We start from the raw sequence: 26,721 nt of genomic DNA, 5'->3' as shown, positions 1-26,721 counted from the left end.
ATGCCTCCAGAACTTTCCATTTATGAGTACGGAAGGAAGTACTCTGAGAGAGACCTGTGTGCCCTAGGAACCCTGAGTAGCCCGGGGTAGTTTTGTCCAGGGAGGTGACATTGGAGCTGTGCCTCAGCGAGCATGTGGAGAGATAGGGGAGGGGATTCTGACAAGGCTCATCCCGGGCATGGCGGGAGCGCGCCTGAGCGTTCGAGGGTTCCAGTCTCATTGCCCTCCGTGGTGGGGGAGCAGCAGGAGACTGGAGAGGTCTGAGATTGGTGCTGGTGACTGGTCAGCCCAACTGCCAAGAGGGCCAAGTATCGCCTCCCCCGCTGTCTCACCTGCCCTTCGCCCCCTGCTGCATAGACCCCTCCAGCTCCTGCTGTCTGCTCCCCCCACAGAATAATAGAAGGAGGGGGCGGCAGGGGGCTCAGAAGACACCCAGGCCCACACTGGTAACTCCTTCAGGCCTTTGCCCTCTGCACTTGGTTCTGAGTCCCAGGTCATCCCCTTAGCACAGCCCCAGATGTACCACTGAGTATGCGGCAGGCACGAGGGGCCTGTGTGCTCAGGGACCGCCAGGCCTGAGCTCTGACACACATCTTCTGGCAGAAGCTCAAGTGCAAGAAGGGAAGGAAGGTTTAGGATGAAGGTCAGGGCCTGTTCCTTCTGTCGGTCCCTCGCTGCTTCCCAGGGGCCTTATTACTGGAAACTCTTTCCATCCCGCTGACTTTGTTTTTCTTTAGGGGCCACAGGGGCCTCCAGGCCAGCCAGGCCCAGCTGGGATCTCTGCAGTGGTGAGTGACAGGCTCTCTACACCCCTCCCTTCCAGGAGTTTGTCCCTGCTCTGCTTTGGGCTCCTTTCGGAGGGAGCTGGGGGATGGAGAATAGTTTGCCCCCATCCCTCCCCACCCTGCTCAGCCTCTCCTGCCTCCAGAGGTCTCCCCAATCAACATGTGGTGAAGGCCTTTGGAGAGGGCCGGAGGCCATCCCAGGGCCCTGCCCCGAGTTCAAGCAGCACCAGCAACCCCTGTGGGGCCTCAGGGGTGGAGGCGCGGTTCCTGGGTTCCTGGCACCACAGCCTCTGCCTCTGGCTAAGAAGAGTTTACTTTTCTCGCTGCCCTTTCCTCTCACCATCCCCCTTCCTTCTTTTTCTCTAGGGCCTGAAAGGAGACCGGGGAGCCACTGGAGAAAGGGGCCTCTCAGGCCTTCCAGGCCAGCCCGGCCCACCTGGACACCCTGGCCCCCCAGTAAGACCCCACCTCTTAAAGCACAGCCCTAGGGCAAAGGGCCAGTTGCTGTTGTCAGTTGAGCACAGCATTGCATATCTGGGGTCTCCAGAGAGGGGGAGAGGCTGCTAACATGTAAGATGGCAGTGTGGAGCTTGTGCCTGAGGATCGCATCATGTTTGAATGAAGGGGCAAGGCCTGCAAGCCAGACAGTGCTGTGTGAACTGTATGTACATCGGGCCACTGCCTCTGACCATGGACCAGCACCACTTACACAGATCCCTTGACTAGGTGTCAGGCACAGGAGACTGGCCCCTATCTGCCCCGCCCTCTCCCTAGGGGAGCGTGTTGGTAACCACAGAAAACTTAAATGTCAAGAACTAGAAACACGGGGTTATTACTGAAGCCTTCTTAGCAACTCAGAAAACACTCCTTGGTCTCAGCTAGTGTTTAATACTAAGAGTTATAATATATTAGTCACTGATGATATACTGATAGTGAACTAAGAGCTTGACATTTTGTCACTTAATCTGTACTGCAACCCTATTTAGTAGGTCTGATTGTCCCCATTTTACAGATGAGGAAACCAAAGCTCATCAAGGTTAAGTAGGTTGTTCAGAATCACACAGCTAGTGAGTGGAAGAGCCTGCCTGATTCCAGAACTTGTGTCCTTAGCCACTCTGCTATACACGCCCCGCCTCAAAGGTTTCAGACAGGTGAACCGCATCAGGTGCAACTGATTATCAGTCTCAGGGATGAAGAGCCTGCTGCTGGTGGAGCTAAGGCAGGAACCCAGGCTTCCCAGCTCCCGGGTCAGGGTGCTTTCCATCAAAGCCGACTTTCTTCTGGGGAGCAGTAGCAATGACCCTGGGGCCGGTGGCCTGGAATGGGGCTGCAGCAGAGGCGACTGGTCAGCCCATCTGCCAAGAGGGCCGAGTCTCACCTCCCCAACTCTGATTCCTGCCCCAGACCTTACGCAGGCAGGTCCCTTCCAGCCCTCCGCCCTCCCTGCCTAAGGGCTCAGGAGCTTCCAGCATCCCTGGATGAATCTGCCTTGCAGTCACAGATTCTTCTTCCCCAGCATCCACCAGAAGCAGGCGAGCGGGGCCCAGAAGGCAGCCTCTCCTGTTCTGGTGCAGGCTCAGGCTGCCCTGACCAGATCTCTGGCTCTCACCTTCATTCAGCAAACATTTAACACATACTGAGAGCCAGAGAGTGTGTGAGATGCCAGGACATCAAACAAAGAGCTGGGAGGTGCAGTCAGCTCTTCCTTCATAGGGCTCAGTCAGAGTGGGGTTTAGGGACCCTGTGGAAGTGGGGTGGCGGTCTAAGTTTCCATGTCTGTGTGAAGAGTGTCCAAGGGGGAGACGGAGGATCATGGCCTGTAGCGGAATGGGGGCTGGGCATGCCAGGTCGTGGAGACGAGGCATGTGGCATCAAGCTGGTTTGGCACTTATCACATCTTTATTGTTCTCACTCCCCAGGGTGAGCCTGGTGCGGATGGTGCAGCTGGCAAAGAGGTACCGTTGTGCTGGGCTTGTTCTTTTCCCATGGTGTTGCTACTTCCTGCTCCTCGCCGTGCCCTGACCCCTCTTTGTCCATTCAGTCACTCACTGCTCCCTGTATGTGCAGACTGGATGGATAGAACCGTGAACCGGTGCCCCTTGCCGAGAGGGATCGGGGTTAGGAATGGCACTCTGTTTTCGCTATTTTCAAACCGCACTGGCCAAAAGAGACGATAATAATAATAAATACCAAACAAACATTTCCTGGGTACCAGTTCTTGCCAGGCCCTTCAATATGACACAGACTGGCCCCTCCTTGCTTCTTATCTTTTTGTCTGTAACAAGGGACACATCAATGTAATCATACAAGGCCATGCCCTATGGGACATCCTTTCCAGCTGTCAACCCTTCTCTCGGCAGGAAGGCTGTTCTCTCTTCTCACAGAACCCAGCCAGACACGGCCCTGGGGTCTGGGGATGTAAAAGGTGGTCCTTTCACCACCTGCCTCCCCAGGGTGGCTTGGAGATATTGTGTGGACTTGACTTCTGACTTTTGCTTTCCTCTAGGGACCCCCTGGAAAACAGGGACTCTATGGACCCCCTGGTCCAAAGGTGAGTGGGCGCTGGCTAGGTTTGAGAGGAGAAGCTCACGAGTTGGTTAAGCCCAGCTCCGAGCTGTGACTTTAGCCATGGAGGAAGGCCAGTGGGCAGAACTTGGAGCAACCTCGTCTCTGAAAACTTCTCACATAGAGCTACTCCAGGGTTCTTAGCTATGGTTGGGAGAGTGGAAATCTTGAGTTCATTCACTCACTGGTTGATTGATTCATACACTCTACAAGCATCGTTTGATCTTATTTCCATTCTGGGCTCTCTGTCCTTGCCTTGGGTAAACAGAGGTCCCTGAACAATAGGTGCTTACTTAGTCCAGTCACACTTACACTAGAGCATGGCAGGTTTTATAGAAGATTAGACAAAGCACTGTGGGATCAGGAGGAGGGAGCACCCAACTCAGATTGGAAGTCAGGGAGGCTGCACAAAAGAACAAGAATATTTCAGCAAAGTAGGAAGAGTGTGCTGGGGATAGAAGAGGGGAAGGGCATTCAGGCAGGAGGACTAAGGCAGTATGGCCAAACCAGAGAATTATAACCAGTGAGGTCTAGAGGGAGGTTCAAGGGCAGAGAGAAGCTGGAAAAGATGTGATCAAGACCACGTCATGAGTGGCCTTGAACGCCTGGCCAGAGAATTAGGCCTTTATTCAGAGAGCGGTTGAGAGCCATCAGAATTTCTAAGCAGGGAGTAAAACCACGAGAACTATCTTCTAGGACTGTCCTGGGGACCATGAAGTGGGGCACCTGTCAGTATGCTGTGGCCACAGTCCAGAAGGAGATACTGGGGGCCTGGTTGGAGGTGGAGAGAGGGGCAGATGATTGGACATTCTGAGGTAGACTTGACAAATACTACTTGGCAGTGCTGGACTGTGACTTCCTGTCCTTGTAGGGCGATCCAGGACCTTCAGGACAGAAGGGCCAGGCAGGAGAGAAGGGAAGAGCTGGCATGCCTGGTGGGCCCGGCAAGAGTGGCTCCATGGGTCCTGTTGGAGCTCCGGGTCCTGCAGGAGAGCGAGGCCACCCTGGATCTCCAGGGCCTGTGGGGAGCCCTGGGTTGCCCGGGGTGCCTGGCTCCATGGTAAGGAGAGGCGGGCAACCGCGGATACTGTCTAGGCATGCAGGGTGGAGCATGGACCATTTTAGAAGCTGCTGCTGACATTCTGCAGGAAAGAGCATGACTTCCATTTGAGTGGCTCTTAACTATGTGTGTGTGTGGGGGGGAGGGGGTTTGGGGGACCCTCTCCCCAGAAAAATGCACTTATGCACAAATGTTTTATACCATTTCAGGGCAGTTAAGATTAAGTATCTGTGGGCAGCACCTGGGACCTTTGCTTCTCTCTCCATCCTTTATTTCCATAAACTCTATTCCCAGGGAAAGAGCACCAGGCTTGGAAGTATAATTGAGGCAGGTTTTCTTCTCTTTCCTCAGGGAGACATGGTGAATTATGATGAAATCAAGAGATTCATCAGACAAGAAATCATTAAAATGTTTGATGGTAATTGGCAGCCAGTGGGTGGCAGTGGGTGCTGCTTGCCCTTCCCAGCTGTTTCTCCGCCCTGCCCTGGCCTCCTTTTCCATAAAGCTCAATATCCTACCCCTCGCTCACCCCACCCCACCACTTACAGGCATATATTCAATTAGACTTCAGAACTTAGTTGTCACCTGCTCTGTTCAGAGATAAAACGATTTCTTCCTGCCTTCCCTAAGCCCCCACTGCAGCAAAGGAGACAGACAAGAAAATTGACATCAAACGGGTCTTCGTGAAGTGAGCTCTAAAAAAAAAAAGAGGGCTAAGCAGCAACTATAAAATGGCTGGTGTTTCATTTTAAGCATTTTATTCCTGTTCATTTGCTCATTCAGCATTGATATGCTAGGGACTCCGGAAAACACGGACCGTGTCCTCAAGGGCCTGGGACATTGTGATTAGGGGGCAGACCTTGAATACTAAGCAAGGAGCCTGGACTTTAATCTGAAGCCAGTGGTGAACTAATCAAGGGTGTTGGAGAAAAGATGCCAGAATCAGATCTGTGCTTCAGAGGGATCACCGTGGAAAGCAATATGGAGGCCACTTAGATCAGTCCCCATGTTCCTTGCTCTGATGTCCTCTGAAGAAAGGCTGCTTTGGACTCTATGATGGCAGCCTCTCTGCAGCATGTGCAGTCATTCTCCTTAGGATGCCCTGTGACCTGTCCCTGTCCTTTTTTGCAGAGAGGATGGCTTACTATACCTCCAGGATTCAGTTCCCCGTGGAGGTGGCAGCAGCTCCAGGACGACCGGGGCCCCCAGGGAAGGATGGTGCTCCTGGCCGTCCAGGTGCTCCAGGATCTCCCGGGCTCCCTGGTCAGATTGGCAGAGAAGGACGGCAGGGCTTGCCGGGAATGAGAGGTAACTCTGCCCTCTGATTCCCAAAGAGCCGTGTAGCTCTTTGGGGCACACCTGAGCATTGTATGAGGTCTGTTGTGAATATATTTGCATGAACATATGTGTTTCAAATCATCCAACTGGGTGTGTCATTTTTCTGCTCAAGGATAGGACTTCTTATTTTATTTCTTTTGTCCCAGGATTGCCCGGTACCAAAGGCGAAAAGGGGGACATTGGTATTGGCATCGCAGGAGATAACGGTCTTCCTGGCCCTCCAGGTAGGAAAAGCCAGCATTTGCGACCATGAATCTAAAGCAGCTGAGATCTCCTTTCTTTTTGCTCCTTCTATAACACAGTTGTGTAAAACCTCAAATAACTACAGGCTTATCAACCAACATTTAGAGTAATGCAACTGGGTGCAAGACACTTTACTAGAGCATGTCAGGGTGGGGAGTGGAAGACCCAGTGCCCTCCCTCAAGTACTAAACTGGGCTAGCATGGCCCAGTAGATGAGTTAGATGTAGTTGGGCCAGGGAATGCAAGTTCAAGTCCTGCTCAGCATCTTACTGGCTGTATGACCTTGACAAGGTCACTTAAGCCAGGCTGTATAGCCTAAAAGAGGATGACCAAAACCTGATGACCTGGCTCTGAGACCCAGCTTCACCATTTACCACATGTGCAACCTCTTTGAGCCTGTATCCTCATCAAGATGAGCTAATAGTTCCTTTCTCACGGAATTGTTGGGAAGATTCAATGAATCATGCATAAGCAGCACTCGGCCTTGTGCCCGATACATGGAAGCTCTCAATAAAACTAAGCCAGTAGTATTGTTATTGTTAAATTAATGTAAGGATCAGATCAGGTCTTCATGAGAACATTTTATAATCTGAGTATTCATCAAATGTAAGGTATTATTTACCGCGCCTATTATTTTTTCTTTTCTTGTAATTTGGGTCTCCTGATTTTCTTTTTCTGACTCTTCCCTCCCTAGGTCCCCAAGGGCCTCCAGGGTATGGCAAGATGGGTGCAACTGGACCAATGGGCCAACAAGGCATTCCTGGCATCCCCGGCCCACCAGGTCCCATGGGCCAGCCGGGTAAGGCCGGCCACTGTAGCCCCTCTGACTGCTTTGGGGCCATGCCAATGGAGCAGCAGTACCCACCCATGAAAAACATGAAGGGGCCTTTTGGCTGAAATCACCGTGTTCGTTAGATGAAGGACTCTATTGGGAACAAATGGCTAAAACTTATAGGACTTTGATGGGTTGTGAATGTTTTGTTGTTGTTGTTGTTGTTGTTTTTTAATTGCTATTAATATTTTTTTATCATTAAATAAAAAACCCACAAAACTACCTGCAATCCCACTGCCAGTGGGGTTTCTCCGGTGCTGCAGCTGCTCTCCCTGTCATCTTCATCATTTCATCCCAGGGTCAAAAAGGGCATTTCCCTACTGGTCAACCAGTAGAATTGTGGGATGCTGCTGTATAGGGTGCCCCCAGCTCAGCTGTCCTCTCCAGATGCTTCCGAGTCATCCTTTGGTCCACTGGACCTTGCATCCTGTCCTTTATGGCACACTTCTCAGGGTCAGATTTGGGGCACCGCCCAGCCTCTCTCTGCCAGTGGGCCAGAAGCAGGTTTGAAGACCCCACTTCTAGCTCATAAAGGCCTCTCTTTAGTTGCTTCCTTAAAGAAAGCAGTGTTTGATACCCCACTCACCCTTTTCATTTCTTGAGTGTTACTCAAAGCCAACCCAAGCTGCACCTTAGGAAATGCTACCCAGTGCTGAAGTGTGTTGATCTGCCTGGCGGCACCTCCAAGCACAAAGTCTCTTCTTGCTGCTCCAGTAATTCTGTGATTAGGAAGCCTGTGAAACAGGAGAAAAGACAGGTTCCAGCCCCTGGCCTAGGCAACCATGGGATGCTTCTCCAGGAAATGAGATGGAACCTCCTGCCTGTACTGATGTAAGCCTCTGTCACCAGCTCTCCTGGACTGCAAACGGCATCTTTTGTTCTTCTTTGTTAATCTAACACGTGTGGTGCTTTTCCCATACATCTTTAGCCTAGGCCTTTAGAAACAGGTCTTATCAATGCAAATGGGTCACAGGTAAGCCATGACCAGATCTAAGCTTCTGGTCTTCAAAGTCTACTGGGAGTTTGGTGATCTATCTCCTGTCTCCTCCATATGTAAAAGGGCTAGGAAGAAAACAGACAGCAAGTTGAATATTATAGAAACATTCCATCTCAAGCTACTTCTTTTCCTACTTTTCAGATCTCTTGTCTTGATGGGCTGGTGGCCCTGTGAGAAAGTAATAGGGCACATCCAGAGGGACTTCCAAAGAAAGTCTTTTTATTGGCCCCAGCTTTCTAGACGGTTTATCCAAGTTGGATAAACTTCAAAGGGATAACAGAGCAGGCTCAGAAATGTACCCAGCATCCAGATGCTTATCCAAATTGCCTGAAGCCTTCAAACTGGCTGTCAAATCTCTCCAGAGCTGGTATTTCCAGCACAGTTCTAAAAATTCCCTTCTCCAGTTGGGCCCCAAATACCAAGAGATCAGCCTATGGGTGGCTTTTCAGAACCTTTGCCCTATATTTTTCCTGCCAGGAGCAGAGGTGTGCTGTGGCCAGATGAATAAAATCAGGCTGACTCCTGAGCATGCCCAAGTGTCTCACATGTTTTTAGATAAAGAGTCAACTCTTACGTTATCTCTCACCAGAAATTCTATTAACTTTGGTTCTAAGATAGAACATTAAAAAGCAAACGCGTCACCTTTGCATTGAAGTAGCAGCCAGTTTTGGACAGTGGATGAGGACAGATGTTAAAGCGCTCCCATCGGAAGGCCAGCTTCCTCCTTCAGCTCATTCTGTGAAGTGCTAACTGATGATGAACCTCATGACAAGGAGCACGTTGGTGCAAGTCGAAAGAGAAGCCAGGACCAGCTGTTCAATCAGGCAGGTTAGCTTTGAAGGCCAGAGGGGAAAACTGCTGTGAGGAAACATTAGGCTCATCCCCTTTGAGGGCCACCCAGGCATCGATCCTTACAGAGTGAGTGATGCTCTCTTCACTTTTGTTCCTGAGTTAAATTCACACTACTCTTAGGGGAATCTACAACAGGCTAAGTTTAAGCTTTCATGATTTGAGTGCTTGTCTCCCTCGAGTATGAAATTGCTGTATTTTCTTGGACCATGAAGAACCAGATGGAAAGCTGCATTTTATAGTCTCATCTGTTACTGTGGTCAGCAAAATAACCCATGGATTTTGCTCATAAGTTCAGGAACTGGGTAAGCTGAAGAGAAGGGTGCATGCCTTCTACTCCTTTTAGGCACCTTTCTCACATTCTGGCCGTTAGTCTTCTGTCTTCATTTCTTAGTGTACTCCAGGCTTTTAAGGCAACACACAGATCATTCAAATTGGCAAAGTCTAACTTGATGAGTCCATTTCCTCTTTCTACTTTGTGCCAGGAACTGTACTAGGCTCTGGGGATTCAGAGGCAAAGTAGATAGATATGGTCACTGCCCCTGCTGTATCTATGGGGAGAGCAGACAGTTAAACAAGCAATTACAATAAGTGAGATGATGATGGGGCAGTATCAGGCACCAGGAGAGCACAGAGCCGAGGAACCTGTGTCTAGACAGAGATCAACGCAGGCAGTGGGAACAGCATGTGTCAAGGTCCAGAGATGACTGAACACAGCATGCTGAATGATGAGAGGCGGTGCGGTGTGGTTGGAATATGGAGCATGAGCGGGGGACACAGTGGAAAGCAAGGGTTTTCTGCGAGGGTGTATTGAGTCAGGCGTGCCGTATGGGGGTTCGTTGATGGTGGTGTAAAGTATAGACTGGAGGGTCCTTAATTTGAGAAATCCTTTGTTCTGTAAGCTGGAGAAAAAGCTGCTGCATATCTACTCTGCAGAGAAAAAAATCCCAAAATGTGGTGCCTTCTGGAATTTAGATCTTCCTTTTTGTCATATTTTCCAGTCACCAGAATGCAACGGAATCTATTTAGACTCTTCATATGTGGTCTGTTAACCCCTTATCAGACCAGATCTTTTTGCTGTTGTCCTGAATAGTTTATGGAAGGAGAATGTATCAATGTACTCTCCACATGATTCCATAATGGAAGGGGAGTGTAGCCAAACTGCCGTGTTGGCTATTCTCATTTTTCTGTTGGTCCTGTGGAAAGCTGCCAATCACCCTCTGATCCACAGCATCCAATTGGAATTTAAATTTCAAACTGACTCTAGTTGGAATCAAAGAAAATTAATTCCGTAATAATTAGGTGAGTGTTGGTCTTCCTTCTCAGCGAGCAATACTGGAGCTTGGAGCTGATCCAGGATGCCTGTGGAGAATGATGTGTCTCTAGGGGAGGCAATATTTTCCAGGGGATGAGCCTTCCATTACCAAGCACTGCCTCACCTCTACTGGGCTTCCATGAACTCAGGAAAGTGCTCTGTGCTCTAAAAGGGGCTGAAATCCAAGTTTTCTTCTTTGGCTAAAGCTGAAACAATAACAGGAACTTCCCCACCCACCTCTGTCTGCTTCAGGTAGTTGAGGTTTTGGAAATGAGGTGATTGTTTTTCAGTCTTTGGAAGATCCCGATCTCCCTTTTATTCAACCTTCTCCAAAATACACACACCGGGGCCTGCTGCTATTCCTCAGAGGCGCAGCCCTGGATTTGGCTTTGGCTGGTCTCCAATGGCCTGAGAGGTAACTTGGATGCCCTTGGCCTCAAACAGCACAGCTATCCAATAGACTGTTCTCTTAAGAGCCTTTTGCTGGACGGGGGGGCCGGGTTGTGAAATTCTCATAGTTCAGTCCTCGGCACCTAGACGGAACCTGGCAAATAGTGGGAATTCAATAGGTTAATATATTTGTGGAATAAAATAAGGGGGTGTCACATTACCCCTGTTTGCGGGCCAGGTGTCACTAATCTCTCTGCTAGCAAATATCCCTTGACTTTCAGCCCAGACTGCAGGACTTCTCCCTTTCTGAGATTTTGCAATTCGAGGCCAATCTTTTTTGGATTGGGGGTGGTGATTTACAAAGATAAAGAAGACAAGACCCGCTAAATACTAAGTACTGAGTAGTTAAAAGATTGTGGACCTGGGTTCAAACCCCGGCTTCTCCATTTATCTTTTTGATAGTAAGGAAGTCACTTAGCCTCTTAGTCTCAGCTCCTCATTATGACTGTGTATCTTCTCAGAGGATTGTGGTGAAAACGAAACAATGCATTGCACTTAGCACAATATCTGGCACCTAATGAACAGTCAATACAGAATAAAAACAACAACAAATACTAACATTTATTGCATTCATGCCAGGTACTGTTCTAGGCACTGGGGATAGAGGAATGAATAAGAAAGGGACAACCCCACAATATATATGCAAACTTTAAAGAGGGTAATTCAAGCAGTGACAAGTATTATGGAAAAAAAATGAGACACAGTGCTATAATAGATGACGAGAATGGGGGGCAGGCAATGCTACTTTAGATGTGGCCTCAAGGAATGTCCCCCCAAGGAGACCTGGATGGCAAGGAGGAGCCAGCCAGTGAAGAGCAAAGGGAAGAGCATTCCAGACAGCAGGAAGCTAATCCAAAAAAGTCTGGAGGTGAGAATGAGCTCAGTAGGTTCCAGGGGTGGAGACCAGGCCAATGTGGCTGGAGTGAACTAAGGACAGCAGTGGCAGGAAGTGAGGCAGGAGATGCAGGCAGGGTCTTGGTCACATAGGGCCATGAAGGTCATAAGGATGCATTTAAATTTTATCATAAGAGTTATGAGAAGCCTCTAGAGCAGTGGTCCCTAATCTTTTTGGCATGAGGGACCAGTGCTCCTATGAGAATCTGAGCCTGATGATTTGAAGTGGAGCTGAGGCGGTGATGCTAGCGCTGGGGAGTGGCTGCAAATACAGATGAAGCTTCATTCCTTCGCCCACTGCTCATCTCCTGCCACACAGCCCCTGTCCTAGAGGACTGTAATCTCAGGAATGACATTATCTGATTTACATTTAAGATAACCATTCTGGCTGCTTTATGAAGAATTTGAGTGTGGGGGAAAGAGTGAAAGCAGGGACATTGGTCGGGAGGCTAGAGTAACGATCCGGGCCACAGACAATGGTATCTTGGACGAGGGTGATAGTGCCAACAGGGAGAAAAAAGCAGAGGTAGGTCTATTTTTGAACTCGAGTAAATGGAGGTAAGAGAGTGTGTGGAGAAACAGAGGCCACACAAGAATGTTCCTAGGTGTTTTTGGCCTGAGAGACTGGGTAGATTTTCTGAGATGAAGGAGAGGAATGAGTTTTGGGGAAAATATCAAAGACAACTCTTATACAAGGCAGGCTGGAATATAGCGAAGTGACAATATCAAGTGCAAAGGGAGGCAGGCAAGAGAGTGGGGGGATGTGAGAGGGTTAGGCAGACCATGGTGATGGAAAGGCTGCTGGTCTGGTGAAAGGAGTGGTTTCAGCATAAGTCTGGGCATAAACAGGCACAGTAAGCTCATTTTTCAAATCTCTACATATTTGTTTCTGACAGCTGAGGAAACTGAGACTTAGAGAGGTTAAATAACTTGCCCAGGATCATACAGCTTGAAAGTGGGAAAATCCTCACTCCAAAGCTGAATGGTGGAACTGAACACAGGAGACATAAAACGGAAAAGGGAGGGTGGGCTAAATTGTGAATGGCCCAGAGTGTCAGAATGAAGGGGCTGGAGCTTATATTGTAGGTGTAGATGAAGAAGAGCCATTGTAGGCTGTCCAGTGGGCGAGTAGCATGATCAGCACTGTGATTTTTGAAACTGGCTACATGGTTAAACAGGTGGGCTAGAATGGAGACCTATCTAACCTCATAACGCTATTCACTTTTTTTTTTTTTTTTTAAATACACTGTCAGACACTGCACTAGGTACGGGGGATAGAACTAGCAAAACCAGAAACAATCTGTGCCTACATGGAAGAATTTAACGAACTAATCAAATAAGCACGCAAACAAGTGTAGAGCTTGAACCAAGTGGCAAGTAAGTACACTTAGTAACCTGGATTTGACCAGTCAAGATTTCTCTGCTGAGAACTGGCATCTATGACCCGCTCTGGGCCACACTCTGTCCCTAACCCACTGTAAACTAGGGCAAGTCACTGCCTCTCTGGACTTCAGGTTCCCCATTTATGAAAGAAGAGGCCCTAGATGATCTAATTTTCCTCTCCCAGTCTGACAGTTTGGGATTTTCCTCTCCAAAGACGACAAATCCCACTTCAAAGCTACTAACTGGCATGTGGTAACTTCACATTTGAGCGAAGTACTTCAGCCGTTGCCTTTATCCTTTCCAGGAGGCCTCGGTTTACTCCCCACAGTCACAGTAACCGCCTGGGCACTCCTCGGGCGGAAACTTGGAGTGAGACCAGCAACTACGCCATTATCATGCGTCCCATTTGCCAGGTTAAAACATGGCTACAGCTGCAACACCCCACCCAAGCTTCTCGCTAAATACCTGGGCCTGACGAGCTTTGGGGCTTTCTCTACACCAGGAAAGAAAGGAACAGCCATGCCAGTAAGGCGCACAAGATTTTAGGAAACCGCCACCCGACCCTTAGCTCTTCAGGCCTCTCCAAAAGGCACCAGACCACCACCCTACAACGTCACTTCCGTCGACCCAAGTGCACAGGATTGACAGTCGCGGCTATCCAATCAAAAGCGGGCCTTCCCCACCAGCAAGGCGGGGGCGGGCCTGACACCGAGAAGCCCCGCCCTCGTCGACATGTTACGTCAAAATCGCCATGGCCAGCTATCCGTACGGGCAGGTGAGTTTGTGAGGGGCGGGCGAATCCAGGCAGGTGCCTTTCCAAGTTTAGGCTTTGCTTTCTCCGAGCTTCCTCTGTGCCTTTCCCACACTGAGGTCTCGCGCGGGAGAGAAGGGGAAAGGGATATCGGTCGCTCCAATCTCACGTCACTCAGGTCTACACATCTGAGAGGTGATGTCGCGCCCCCTTTGACGTCGCGCACCTGAGGATTTGGGGACCTTGGACCTCACACACAGGCTGAGCTCGGCCTGGGCCCCCCGCCTTCCCAGGGCTCCCGAGGGGGCCCTGGGGCGGGGTCATCAACGACAACAGAACTTTTAAAACAGTGATCCGTGGGTATCATTTGGGATAAAAATACACCCCTGATGTACTGCATCCGAATAATCAGGACAATCTGTAGTTTTAGCAGGCTCCACAAGTGAGCTTGTTTGACTACTTAGTCCAACACCTCCATTTCACACATAGGAAAAGTGAAACCCATAGAAGACACAGCGAAGTCACCAGGCAGTTAGGCAGCAGACCCGGAAGCTGTGAGCCAATACCTCTTACCTAGTTACCAGCCCATTTTGATCCAGACAAGAACAAAGCAAGGTGATGCTGTGGTCAGAATGCTTTGTTGGATGACAGAATGGTAGAATGGTTAAGTACAGTTTGGAGTCAGAGGAAAGTTCACACCTTGGCTCCATCACTTAAATGGTTTTGAACCCTCCGAGCAAGAGATTTTGCTTTTCTGAGCTGAAGTTTCCTCCTCCGTAAAGTAGGGCCATGTAATAGGGTTTACCTAATAGCGCTGTTATGAAGAGTAATGAAGTGATTGTAAACCATTTGGTACTACTAAAAGTATAACAGGTGCTACCTTTTAGTATTTTGATTTTTAACTAGACTCCTAGAAGAGTGCTGGGAGGGACCCTCAAAATAGTCCCTTCATTTTAAAAGGAGGAAACTGAGCCCAGAGAGCACTCTTGAGTTACCCAAGATCACACTAATTTAGGGGATAAAACCCATGCAGGAGTTTTTGTACAAAGTATTTGGACCTCCATTGTCTCAATCATGAAGGCCCTGTAGGCATGGTAGCAGGGAGTATTACCCCCAATTTATAGCTAAGGAAGTAGCCCAGAGAGGTTAGGTGGCTTGTCCGAGGTCATACATAGCAAGTGAGGAGATAAGGCCAGCACTAGACTTAGAACTCCTTTTATTGTATACTTAGTAGAGGTAGAAGAGAGAGAGGCCCACACAGCTGGAGTTAGGAGGAGGTATAACCAAGCAGTGTTTCCCAAGCTTTGTTCCATTTGCTGCATCTTGTGAGACGCTAATAGGAATTGCTAATAGAGGAGGGCTCTGTGGTTTAATTTGGGGATTACTCTGTTAAATACTGCTGAATAAGTTTGTTCACCACAGGGCAGCTCAGAATTCTTAATTTGTTAATCCATTATAAATATTCCAGAGAGGGATAAATATGCAGTATTTTTCAAACTTATCGAGCCATGGAACCCCCTCATACACATACACTCTTTTTTTTTTTAATGTTTGGTCATCTTTTGGTGACACTAGTATTCCTAAGGAACACTGTTTGGGAAATCATTGCTGTTGTTTCTCAGTGGATGGTCTGTATCAGAATCACCTAGGAGCTTGTTAAAAAAAGCAGATTTGGGGGTTCTACCTTAGACTTGTTCTGCACCTAGGAAGGGCCGAGGCATCTACGTTTTAATAAGCTTTTAGAGGTAATTTGTATGCATCCTAGAAGCAGTGACATAGAAATCAAGAGCTTGAACTTCCAGTTTAGACAGAATGGAGCTGGAATCCTAATTCTACTTAATAGTTATATGCCCTTGGAGAAATCATCTAAGGGATCTGAGTCTCAGTCTCCTACTTATAAAAAGAGAAGACTAATACTTCATAGGGCTGAAATGAGGATGAAATATGAGAAAGCCTATGGAGAGCTTGGCACATTGCTAATACACCGTTCGTGCCAGTGCATGATGGCATAACTCTTCCTGCTGTGATCGCTGTTATCATGCCATGCTGCTTGGGCTTATGCTCAGTGAAATACTGAAAAGGAGCACAGAGAGAAACATGTCTGGAATAGAAGAAAAACTGCCTTATTCCCCCATCATGCCCTTGTTCACCTGTCCAGCTCCTTTCTGGTACAAGGAAGGGACTGGGTTGTTTTAAAACATCTAAAGACTTAGTGCCACCTCTTCTCCACCTAGTGCATAGCCCTAGAGGATTCCAGCCTACTGTTAGGAGTCAAAACTGTAATTTTCCACTGCACCAGGGTCCTCAAGCATTGACTAGGTGTTGGAATAGTAAAACTCAGATACCCTTTGGTCCTGTGAGGGAGCCAGCTTGATGGGTTTCAGTGCTGAAGAGCTTGGTCTCTGAGGCCAAAGAGATCTGGCTTCAAATCCCTGCTCTGCCATTTCCTTGCGGAAATTTCTGGGAAAAATCCAAGGCTCAGTTACCCCTTCTTTAAAATGGGGTCATAAGAGTGCCCACCTCAAAAGTTACTTTGAAGATTAAATGATATAATCCATGTAAAGTATTTGATACGGTGTTTTGGCATAAAGTAAATACTCCCAAGTGGAAGAGTCATACAGATGTATAAATTGTAGAGTAAGTTGGTAAGTATTAAGTGGAAATAAGTGTAAGGTACTAGGACAGAAACAGCAGGGATACCTAACTCAGTCTTGAGGGCAGGAAGTTTTCTTAAAGGAGGTGACATTTAAGCCCAAAATTGAATCTCCACTAGGAGGTAGCTGGATGAAGAAAGGAATGGTATTCCAATAGAGTGAATAGTATGCACAAAGACTGGAAGCAGTGAGAGAGACCAGTATTTGGGGAGAATTTTAGATTAGTCCAGTTGCTATGAAGAGAGGGAAAGGGGTAAGAAATGAGACCAGACAGGTAAGCAAGTATCAGATGTCTTTTTGAGGAGTGTAGACTTTGTCCTAAGAGTAGTGATAGTGAGGGAGCCGCTGAAGAGTTTTCTCCCATTTGTGCTTTGGAGCTATTGCTGTGGGGCACTGAAAATGAGTTGAAGCAAGAGAGACTGGAGGCAGGGAAACCAGTTTCAAAGCTATTGAACTAATCTAGGTTAGAGAGACAGTGACTTGGTGAAAATGGTTTGAGAATCATTTGGGAGGTAGAGTTGAGAAAACTTGGTGCCTAATTGAGGCGTCGGACGGGAGGAAAGAGGAGGTGCCCAGGAGGGCACTAGGGTTTCCCATTTGCTGAGATGGGAACACAGGGAGGAATAGATTTGGAAGGAATGTCCAGGAGGTTGTTGGGTACTTGGGTCTGCAGCGCAGGAGAGATGAGGCTGGAGGGAAAGACGGCACATTTGGAGTGTCAGCACAGATGTGGTAATTGAAATCTTGGGACCATTATTGGCTCGCTGTCTAATGGCTGCAGGTTTCTGGCCTTTAACTATTTTGGGAGGCTCTGTTGGTGATAGTCCAAACCACTCCTATGTCTTGTGATTGTTTAACCCCTTAGAATGGGCTCTAGCCTCCTCCAGTGGGCACTTGATGGGTAGCTCCAGAGCACGGGCTTATCTTGGCAATGTAGCCTGCTCTCTTCCCCGTCAGGACTCAGCATGGACCAACCTTTAACCTCACAAGAGTTTTGGAGGTAGAAGAATGAGCCCTCAGAGCCAAAAGAAAATAGAGGACTTTCTGAGTGGCTTACGTGGGATGGGATGAGCTCCCCACCACTTGCAGGTATACAGACAGATTCCAGAGATTCCAACACTGACTGAGAGGTTAGACTGTAGAGTCTTTGGGATCTCTTCCAATACTGCAGCTCTCAGTTTGGGTCTGGGGTGACAAAAGAATAAGATTCTTCTGAGTCTCCCTGATTTCTGGGCGTGATGCCTCTAAAAGAACTCCTAATCCAGCCCTCTTCCTTAAACCCCTTCCACTGTAGAAATCCATTATATTTGACAGATACATTTAGGACAATCTTTGGCACTGCCACATAGTCGATGCCCAGTCATTTATTGAATACACAGAAGAGGGTAGTGGAGTAGAGTCATGCAGACCCCGATTTAAATCCCACCTCACCTGTTCCAGTTGTGTCATCACAGGCACAGTATTAAACTTTGTGCACCTTAATTTGCTCATCCGTAAACTAGGCATAATAGCACTTACCTCACAGGACCGAGCATCAGTGAGAGCCAATTGAAATGGCAGTATCTAGCAGAGTCTCGATAAAATGTTAATTGCTCCTCCCCCACTCAAATATTTCTGTGAAGCTTTGGGAACCATGGTTACTGAACTCTTCCTGTATTTTTTTTCCCTTTCACTATCTTATGTTTATTAGTGTGAAATGCTCCTGGAAAACCTCTCAAAAGGGTTGGCAGCATGGAGTAGCATTAAAGAACCTGGAGTCAGCGACTCTGATTTTCATTTTTGATTCAGAATCTTTACTAACAACTCGGTGACCCTGGGAACCATTTTTCTAGCCGGGATTCTGCCTCAGTTGGTAGCTCCACTTCCTTCATCTTGTGCAAGCTAGAAACCTGAGTCATTCTAAACACTTGGCCTTTTCTCACTCCCTGCTCCATCTCCTCCCTAATCTAATTAGTTGCCAAGTCATGTCTAGTCTATCTCTGAAATAGCTTCAGAATCCATCCCGTTCTCTCTATCTCAGAATCTGCTCTCTGATTCAAGTCCTGCCTGCCCAGCGCCTGGCCTCCTGCCTCCCCTACTAGCTCATCCTCCACACTGCCGCTGGTTAATTCTCTAAACAAGGCTCTGATCACGTTCCTCCCCTACTGGAAACCCTTCTATGGCGCTCTGTTTCCTCCAGCATAAAGCCCAAATTCTTTAGAGCGGTATTCATTTCTTCAAATATTTATGGAGGTTTGCAGGTGTCAGGCACTGTGCTGGACCCTGGGGTACGGTGATGAATGAGGCCCAGTGTCTGTCCCTGGGGTGCTTACTGTTGTGTGGAGGAGACCATAGATGGACAGAAACTACTCTAAGACACCAGTAACTCACCAGCTAACTGAAAAGCAGCAGGAAAGGTGTTTGGACAAGGAGTGTGTAAGAGCCTGCCTTTGAGTTCACACTGCATTCTTGCCCCTGCCCCCTGCTTTTTAGCCCATTCCTTGACCACTCCTTGTTCGCTCATAGGCCTGTGCCTTTGTCTCTCTTCTCCCTTCTGTCCTGAAATGTCGTCCTCTGCCTTCATTTTGGAAAAGGCCTATGCATCCTTCAGTGCCAGCTCCTGTGTTACTCCTGCCTCTTCCAGGAAGCCTTCCTTGACCCATTTCATACATTTGTTCATTTTATGTTCATTTATCATTTAACAAACAGAACAAATTCCTCTGCTCATGCCTCCTTGATAGCATTTAAGTAGATTTTTTTGCTGGCACTGATCAGACTGTATCATAACTATCTGTGGGCTCCCAGGGACAGGCCCTATTTAGTGTTGTGCCCCCAGGCCTAGCACAGAGCCTAGCACAATATTGTCGCTCTGTAAATGCTTGCCGAATGAAATCTTTTAATAGTTGTGCACCTCAATTTCTTCATCTAAAAATAGGCTTACTAATGGCTTCCTTTTTTCTGTTACAGGATTGTTGGCTGGATTCTGTCAGTAGCGTTTGTGTGTATGTGAAAGTGCTTTGTAAACTATTCACATGAGAGCTTTAATGCAGGGCAGAAAGGAAAGAGTTTAGTTGCTCCCAGGCTGCACGAGGCCCCCAAGAATATAATATGGAGGGAAGACTTGCCTGGCAGCATGTGCTTTGTTGGCCTGCGGGTATTTCATTGGGGGGCCGCTGTGCTTTAGGTCAAGGGTGCCCAACTCCTAGGCCATGGACTGGTACCTGTCGGTAGCCTGTTAGGAACAGGGCTGCACTGCAGGAGGTGAGCAGCGGGAGAGGGAGCGAAGCTTCATCTGTATTTGCAGCCGCTCCCAGCGCTAGCATCACCACCTCGGCTCCACCTCAGATCATCAGGCATTAGATTCTCATAGGAGCACCGGTCCCTGGTGCCAGAAAGGTTGGGAACCACTGCCTTAGGTGTCCTAAGCCAGATCTAGTTTATGGCTTTGTTCACAGGAGTTATTATAGAGCAGCTACTTCCTGGCTTGGTGTGCAGCCTGTTCTTTGGGTACGCCCAGACTCTGCAGAGTCCCCACCCCCTTTTCTATTTTAACCTGGAATCTTGCGCCCTATTGCTTAAGGTGAGAAGGCTGTAGCAGGAGGCCTTGGGAGTCATTGGGCTTAGGTGTGGGTGGGAGTGATCTTGCTCCACTTGTCTCCACCTCTTCAGTATGACCCAAGCAAGTCCCTTCCCCTATCCTGCCTTAGTTTCCCTATCTGTAAGTTGAAGGGGTTAAGTTAGGTAACTGACCTCCTAGCCACCTCTTCTGTCACACGTCTCCAACTTCCCTGGGAATCTTTTTCACTAAGTCTCAGCTCAAATGCTGCTTTCTCATGGAAACCCTCCCTGATTTCATCCTTTCTCCTTTGTGATGCTATGGCACATGGCTTATGCGTCCGTTTTAAATGCCTATTTCCTTATGCTGTTTTTTTTAGATGTTATAGAGAGTGTTTCCATTCCTCTCCTATTAACTGTGAGCTCCTTCAGAATGTTTCACTCTCCTTTATGTCCCCCTGCCCCTGCCCTGCCCTGAGTTTACCTGGCTCAGGGCTTTGCTGATAATAATAATATAATAATAACAGTAGCAGCTGTGATTTATTGATAATCTTCTTTATGCCAGGCACTGTTGTAAGAACTTTTGTTTTTATATTAATGGTTTTCAAACTGTCTTTTGAGTCATTGAGGCTTCTTTAGAGCTCTCTTACAATCTAGCAAGGGAGGGGCCTGCATGGTGGGGCCTCTGGAATCCCCACCTTAACTTCAGCCAGAGCAACTTTCTTTGATCGGTTTTAAAATTTTTATTTTATCAAAAGATTCTTTAGCTAAAAATTAAACCAACAAAATTCTGCCGAATTTATTTCTTATCATCTGCAGAACAATTCCGTGAGGAAGGAATTATTATAGTTTACTTGTGAGGAAATAGGCTAGAGAGATTAAGCCACTGACCTACAGTCATGAACTCAGCTGGGGAGAGCAGAGATTTATTTGCCTTTGACTTCACTGTCTGTGAAGGAGTCTTGCTACTAGCTTCCAAGGCAGAAGGGCTCCCATGATGCTGAGTAGGGAAGGTGGAAGGGCCTGCTTCCTGTCCTCCCTCAAGAAGCCTTCCTTCTTTAAGCAAGCAGACCCCCTATCAGGTGAAGTGTGAATTTGGCCTTAGCCTTGAGGGTAACACCCCCAGAAGCTATCAAACACAATAAAAAGAGAAAGTCTAGGCTCCAGGCTCTCAGTGACTAGGCCACTGGGGTACCTTGCAGGTTGATCTAGAACATGTCTAGGTGACACCATCCTCACAATCCTCAGAACTGGGCCCAGCTGTTTGCTCTCTGTACCTTTGAGCTCAACCTGTCCACAGATGTGATGGAGCTGTGCTCTGCTGGGCCTTTTGCTGGCCGTTTAAGGAGATGGAGCTGAAGACTCTGAGCCTCCGGGATCCCTGGATGGAGGTGTGGGGACATGGATAGGAGAGAGAATGCTCCCCTATGTGCTCTAATATACAGATGGCCTGGGCTCAGCAGTCAGGAGACCTGAATTCTGGTCCCAGTCTCTTCACACAGTCTGTGTGTGATTTTTCTGGACTTGAGTTTTCTGCTCTATAGAAGGGTGCTGTTATTAATAGTTAATGTGCATTGAGTGCTTACTCTGTGCCAGGGTCTATGTCAAAGCTCTTTATGTGACTGGTCTCATTTCATTCACATACCAACCTGGGCGGTAGGCAGGAACTATTATTCCCATTTTAGAGCACAGAGTATTGAGATTTAGAGAGAGTAAGTCAGTAGATCTGACTTAGTAAGTGGCCTAACCCGAACTTGGACTGGTCCTTTTGACTTGTAACCATTGTACTTGCCTGCCTGTCTCACAGAGCCATGAGTGAAGATGGGGAAATATTTTTGCATCATGAGCTAGAGCAGGGTAAGGAAGACATGCTAAGGATGAATCCATACTATGTGACTGAAGAGTGTCGGGGGCATGTGGTGGAGAACACTTATGCACAGGGAATTCTGCAGATGGAGACGAAGGTACCACGGGACGAGGATTTGGAATTCTCTTGGATTCATTTGCCTACTTGTTTATACAATAAATATTTACTGAGCATCCATCCTACACTGGGGCTGGAGATAAAGTAGCAAACCAGATATGATCCCAGCCCTTGTGGAGCCCCCTTAGTGTGCGGGGAAGGGGAGCCAGGAGAGTAGGATTCTAGCCCTGACTGCTGGTCGTTGGTGGTGTGACATTGGGTAGGTTGTATCCCCGCTAGAAGCCTCAGGTTCCCCATCTGAGTAATGGGGTCATAATTCCAGCCCTGCATATAGGATCAGTTGAAAGAATGGCAGTGGCAGTGCTTTATAACTGTCAAGTGCCATGCTGTGGCTAGTTTCTGGCCCTGTCATTCTGACCAATATCTTGCTTTTCTCGCAGGGCTGCCCAGGAACTGGAGGACAAGCGCCTGGAGCGCCTCCGGGTAGCTACTACCCTGGTGGAGGGCAGTATGGCAGTGGGGTACCCCCTGGTGGCGGTTATGGAGGAGGCCCTGCTCCTGGAGGGCCTTATGGACCACCAGGTGGTGGAGGGCCCTACGGGCACCCCAACCCTGGGGGACTCCCCTCTGGAGCTCCGGGTGGACCATATGGTGGTGCAGCCCCAGGGGGTCCCTATGGTCAGCCACCTCCAAATTCCTATGGTGCTCAGCATCCTGGGCCTTATGGACAGAGACCTCCTCCAGGTAAGTAGGGATCTTGGGCTCTAGGTACCCCTGACCTTGTTCTGAGTTGCGCAGGGCCTATCCTTGCCTTTCCTGTTGACGTGCAGGCAGCCTTATTTCCGGCCTCTTAGCATCTTGCTTCTAGCTTCAGCTCACGTCAGCAGAAGGAGAAGTCTAGTAGTTAGCTTTGCTGTGGTAACAACAACTCCAAAGTCTCTTTGGCTTGCAACAGCAAACAAATAAGTTTATTGCTTGCTCGCACTCATTTACTCTTGCTTACCTGTCGGCAGCTATGCATTTGGCCTCTGAGGTTCCGCTCCACATATCTTTTCTTTTCAGGATCCAGGCTGGAAGAGCAGCTCCTATTTGAGATATGCTGTTCTCGTGTCAGCCAAAAAAGGGCAGGAAAACTAACAGAAATGCATGATGCCTCTTAAAGCTTGTGCTTTCAAGTACTTTATTTCTCTTTTGCTTATGTTTTGTTGGCCAAACCACATCCCCTAGTCAAGCCTGACATCAATAAGATGGGAATGAAAGGGCTCTGCAATCCACCAAGCAGTGGAAAGGATACACAATGCTCTTATAAGGAAGGGGGATGGAGATTAGCAAATAATTAGAGACAGTAATATAGTCTACATGGGGAGAAGCCCCATTTCTGTGTAAGAGGGATGGACCACTCTATGTAGAAAGGCAAGGTAGCATAGCCATTGCAAGCTTGGGCTTCTGAGATCAGACTACTTACTGACCTGACCAAATTACGTTGCCTTTGTAAGCCTCAGTGTCCACATCTGAAAAATGGGTGAATGTCTCTACCTCGCAACATTGTTAATAAGGATGAAGTGAGAAGGTGCAGGTAGACATGGGCACATGGGAAGAACTTAATCTGTATTCTGTGAGAGGACTCATGCTGGAGCATTCTTAGCAAAGAAGTATTTAGCATTTAATGTGACAGCAGATGTGGCAAGAGCCTTACTACTGAAAGATGCAGAGGCAGGCAGGAGAATGTTGGGATGAGATATTAAAGGTAAGATACTGGACAGGGTGGGAAATGAGGAGGGGGCTTTGGCAATTCAGTGGAGGCAGAGAATCTTGGATGGGGCCTTTGGACTCTGAAAATTTCTGAGTGGTCTTAGACGGGATCAGGGAAGGCGAGTGTCCAGTCCCTTGCTTCCTTCCAAACTCAGTTCAGTCAGCCTCTTCACAGTATGCTGTTCCCAGGGGACCAAGCCAGTGGCAGCCTGGACCACTCTCGTGTACCTGAAGCGTCTCTAGGGAATGGCGCTGCTGGGAAGCTGAAGCATCTCAGCATATATACCTGGGTGGGAGGCCCTGAGGGAAATGGTCAAACCTTGAGGGTTCTAAACTGTGAGCCAGGGCATTTATCTTATCAGACCCCAGAGCTTCTGGCTGATTGCTTTCAGCTCAGCAGCTTCATGGTGGATTTCCTCATCCTTTTAAAATCTTGTCTCTGAGCCTACATGATGTTATTGCAGGGAAAGGAGCCCCTGGCTGTGAGGCTTATCTCTCCCAGGCCTGAGACCAGAGAGAATCTCAGGCTGCAGAGGGGAGGAGAGATGTGTCTCAGGCTCTTAGCTGCTCACCTTCTGCACCTTCCTCTCACCTGGCCACCATTGCCTCCTCTCCAGTGCAGCTAGTGGCAGGCCCTCTGGAGCAGTGCTTTTTAAAGCACGATGCATAAATCACCTGCACTGGTCACCTGGGAGGCCCCACCTTAGCCCCACTGAATCCAGGATCTGGGGTTTGAGCACCACTGCTCTGCAAGACAAATTTGACCAATAAAGGTGCCCCACTGCCCACAGGAAAGATCCTAAAGGCACTCAAGATCCAAAGGGCCTTTCTAGTCTCCTCTCCTGCATTGCCCCTCCCTCCCATTAACCCAAGACCCCTCGGAGTACTCTGAACACACTCTGTGCCTCTGCCACATGCTTTTTCTTCTCCCTGTCACAACTCTTAGGCATCTTTTCAGGCCCAGTTCAAATATCCCTTCCTCTGCAGGAATGGGACTGCACATATTCCAGGCCCTTTGCTAAAATTTTGATTTGCTGCTCTTTAATCATCACAACCACCCCGGGAAGTAGGTCTATTTAGAAATGGGGGAATCAGTACTCAGAAAATTAGACAATTTATGTAAAGTCACACAACCTAATAAGGATCAGAGCTCTTTGCTTCCAGAGCCTGAGCTCTTCCATGCAAACGGCAGGGACCACATGTTACAGAAGCCGTTCTAGGGGCCGTGGCCCTCGCTCCCCCATGACAAAGCTACTGTTTTAGGAAGGGAGGTGGGGTCTGCCTGGATTTCATCCAAGGGGGTCAGAATAGTCCCTCAGTCAGACAAACTTCTGGCCTCACCTTTGAGGCTGGGCGATGGTTTTTGTGCTGCACAGCTGCTCACGGCTGTCTCTGATCCTGCCTGTGTGGAGGAGCCCTTTCGTGGCCAGTTAAGTCAGTAGGTTTGGCAATACTGTGTAACTGGCTTTTTCCTAAGACAGTTTTCTGTGCTTCTTCACTTTCATCTACCACTCCTTCTCCTATCCCCCAGCTCACCCTGCATCTCTTTCCAAGTGAATGATTTTTTTCCTCAAAGCTACTTAGATATTCCCGACAGACACACAAAGCTATTTGAACCATGACAACGGCACTAATAATCAGCAGTTATATAGTGCTTAGATTGTGCCAGGTGCTGATTTAAGGGTTTTCATGTATTCATTATATCTTCACAATAACCTTACGAAGTAGATGCTGTTGTGTCCTCATTTTACAGATAAGAAAACCAATGCACGGAGAACTTAAATAATAACCAGAGCTGCAAAGTGGGGGAGCTGAGACTTGAACTTAGGCGAACTTTAGCATGAATTGAGCCCCTTCCCTTTTTGTGTCTGGCTCTGTGCTGGCCCTTGGGGATTCAGAGCTGAGTTAGGCTGAGATCCTGCCCACAGGTGGCTCCAAGTCTAACCTGGAAGGTGGTAGGAAAAAAACATGTCCACAGTGGAGTGAGCAATGCCATAAAAGAGAATGAGTAGAAAGAAGAGGGGAAGGCTGCCTGTCCAGGGACAGAAGAATAGGAAAGCTTTATGGAAGGAATAGCATTTCATTTGGATCTTGAAGGGTGGACAGGAAATGGTTGCAAAGAGATGAAGGAGAAGGGGTACGAGGCAGAACAGATTGAATAAAGGCTCTGGTGGAAGTGTGCAGGTGTGTGTAAGAGAAAATGCAGTGCTTCATCTGGGCTGGAGCAGAGGTGTGAGGAGGACAGCGAGGACAAAGTGAGAGGGGTAGGCAGGAATAGACCCCATTGTTGGGGCCCCGGAATGCTGTTTTAAGGATACGGGACTTGATTTTATAGGGACTTGATTTTGGGAGCCGTTGAAGAGTTTGAGTTGAGGTCGGGGTAAATCAGTGAGAACACAGTTCAGTTATACAAAGATTGCTTGGTAGCAGGTGCAGTGTGACAGAGTCACTGTAAGGATAATGCGGCTAGGCTTTTTGGTTTGTTACAACAGTCCAGGTGAGAGGTATCTGAATCAGGGCAGGTGCAGGAGGAACAGGGAGAAGGAGGAGGTACCTGTTTGTGGAACTGACAGAACTGGGCAGCTCTCTGCATGTGTGGTATGAGGAGGTGTCAGAGATGTCTTTAGGGAGATTCGGCGATGGGGATGCACGTGCACGTGGGAAGTGGTAGGGAAGGAAGACAGGAGCAGCTCCATGGTCACGCACACTCTGGCAGCTCCTAGTAGGCCGTGCCAGCTCTCCACTGTGCCTGGATAATCAAACCTGGCTCCCACCCCAGAGAGCTCCCTGCTGCTGGGACTCTCAGGTACTTGTCTCTGGGCTGTGCTTGTTAGGTACTCAGCAAACATTTTTGGGTCCCCAGTCTGTAGAGAAGAGAGAATCTCTTTTCAGAGAATTGTTAATCAGCCGGACAAGACCCTGTTCCTTAGAAACTGAAAATCAAATAGAGATGTGACTGGCACACTATAGGGAAAGCCCAACAGATTCACAAGTAGAAGTCAACCGCAGTACTCTTGAGTCTACACCGAAGGTCTTCTCCATCAGTGTAAGGATGCTGGCTTGATGGAAGGCGGGGCTGGGAGGAGTGGATTCGTGAGGCTTGGAGGGTGGGCAGAGTCAAAAGTCAGGGAGGCACTGAGACTGGCCCTTCCCTGCATTTCTGCAGATTGGCCTTGAGACCTGTATCTGGCTCCCCTGGTTTGCACCCCTTCCTTCAGGTGGCGCCCCCCCTAATGTGGATCCTGAGGCTTACTCCTGGTTCCAGTCAGTGGACTCTGATCACAGTGGCTACATCTCCATCAAGGAGCTGAAGCAGGCTCTGGTCAACTCCAACTGGTCCTCTTTCAATGACGAGACGTGCCTCATGATGATAAGTGAGTACTAGCCTTCCCCCT

General features: G+C 48.4%; 2 protein-coding genes across 9 annotated transcripts in view; both read left to right on the top strand.

Annotated features, from left to right (window-relative positions):
* The window catches only part of COL16A1 (collagen type XVI alpha 1 chain), a 49,192-nt gene extending 42,244 nt beyond the window's left edge, over positions 1–6,948 (top strand). For all 8 annotated transcript variants that reach the window (XM_039836866.1, XM_039836863.1, XM_039836865.1 and 5 more), the window contains 9 exons: positions 738–788; positions 1,152–1,241; positions 2,705–2,740; positions 3,292–3,336; positions 4,222–4,410; positions 4,762–4,828; positions 5,542–5,718; positions 5,895–5,972; positions 6,686–6,948. In XM_039836866.1, coding sequence (XP_039692800.1) covers positions 738–788; positions 1,152–1,241; positions 2,705–2,740; positions 3,292–3,336; positions 4,222–4,410; positions 4,762–4,828; positions 5,542–5,718; positions 5,895–5,972; positions 6,686–6,888 — 936 coding nt within the window. In that variant the 3' untranslated portion in view covers positions 6,889–6,948. The remainder of the gene's footprint in view (positions 1–737; positions 789–1,151; positions 1,242–2,704; positions 2,741–3,291; positions 3,337–4,221; positions 4,411–4,761; positions 4,829–5,541; positions 5,719–5,894; positions 5,973–6,685) is intronic.
* Positions 6,949–13,349: 6,401 nt separating this feature from the next.
* The window catches only part of PEF1 (penta-EF-hand domain containing 1), a 16,676-nt gene continuing 3,304 nt past the window's right edge, over positions 13,350–26,721 (top strand). Inside the window, exons 1-3 of the mRNA XM_039836797.1 lie at positions 13,350–13,486; positions 22,015–22,318; positions 26,545–26,700. Coding sequence (XP_039692731.1) covers positions 13,463–13,486; positions 22,015–22,318; positions 26,545–26,700 — 484 coding nt within the window. The 5' untranslated portion in view covers positions 13,350–13,462. The remainder of the gene's footprint in view (positions 13,487–22,014; positions 22,319–26,544; positions 26,701–26,721) is intronic.

This window comes from Pteropus medius, unplaced genomic scaffold (genome assembly GCF_902729225.1).
Source record: "Pteropus medius unplaced genomic scaffold, Ma_sr-lr_union100, whole genome shotgun sequence".
NCBI classification, from domain to species: domain Eukaryota; kingdom Metazoa; phylum Chordata; class Mammalia; order Chiroptera; family Pteropodidae; genus Pteropus; species Pteropus medius.
Note: the sequence above shows the minus strand (reverse complement) of the source record. Positions and strands in the feature narration are given on the sequence as shown.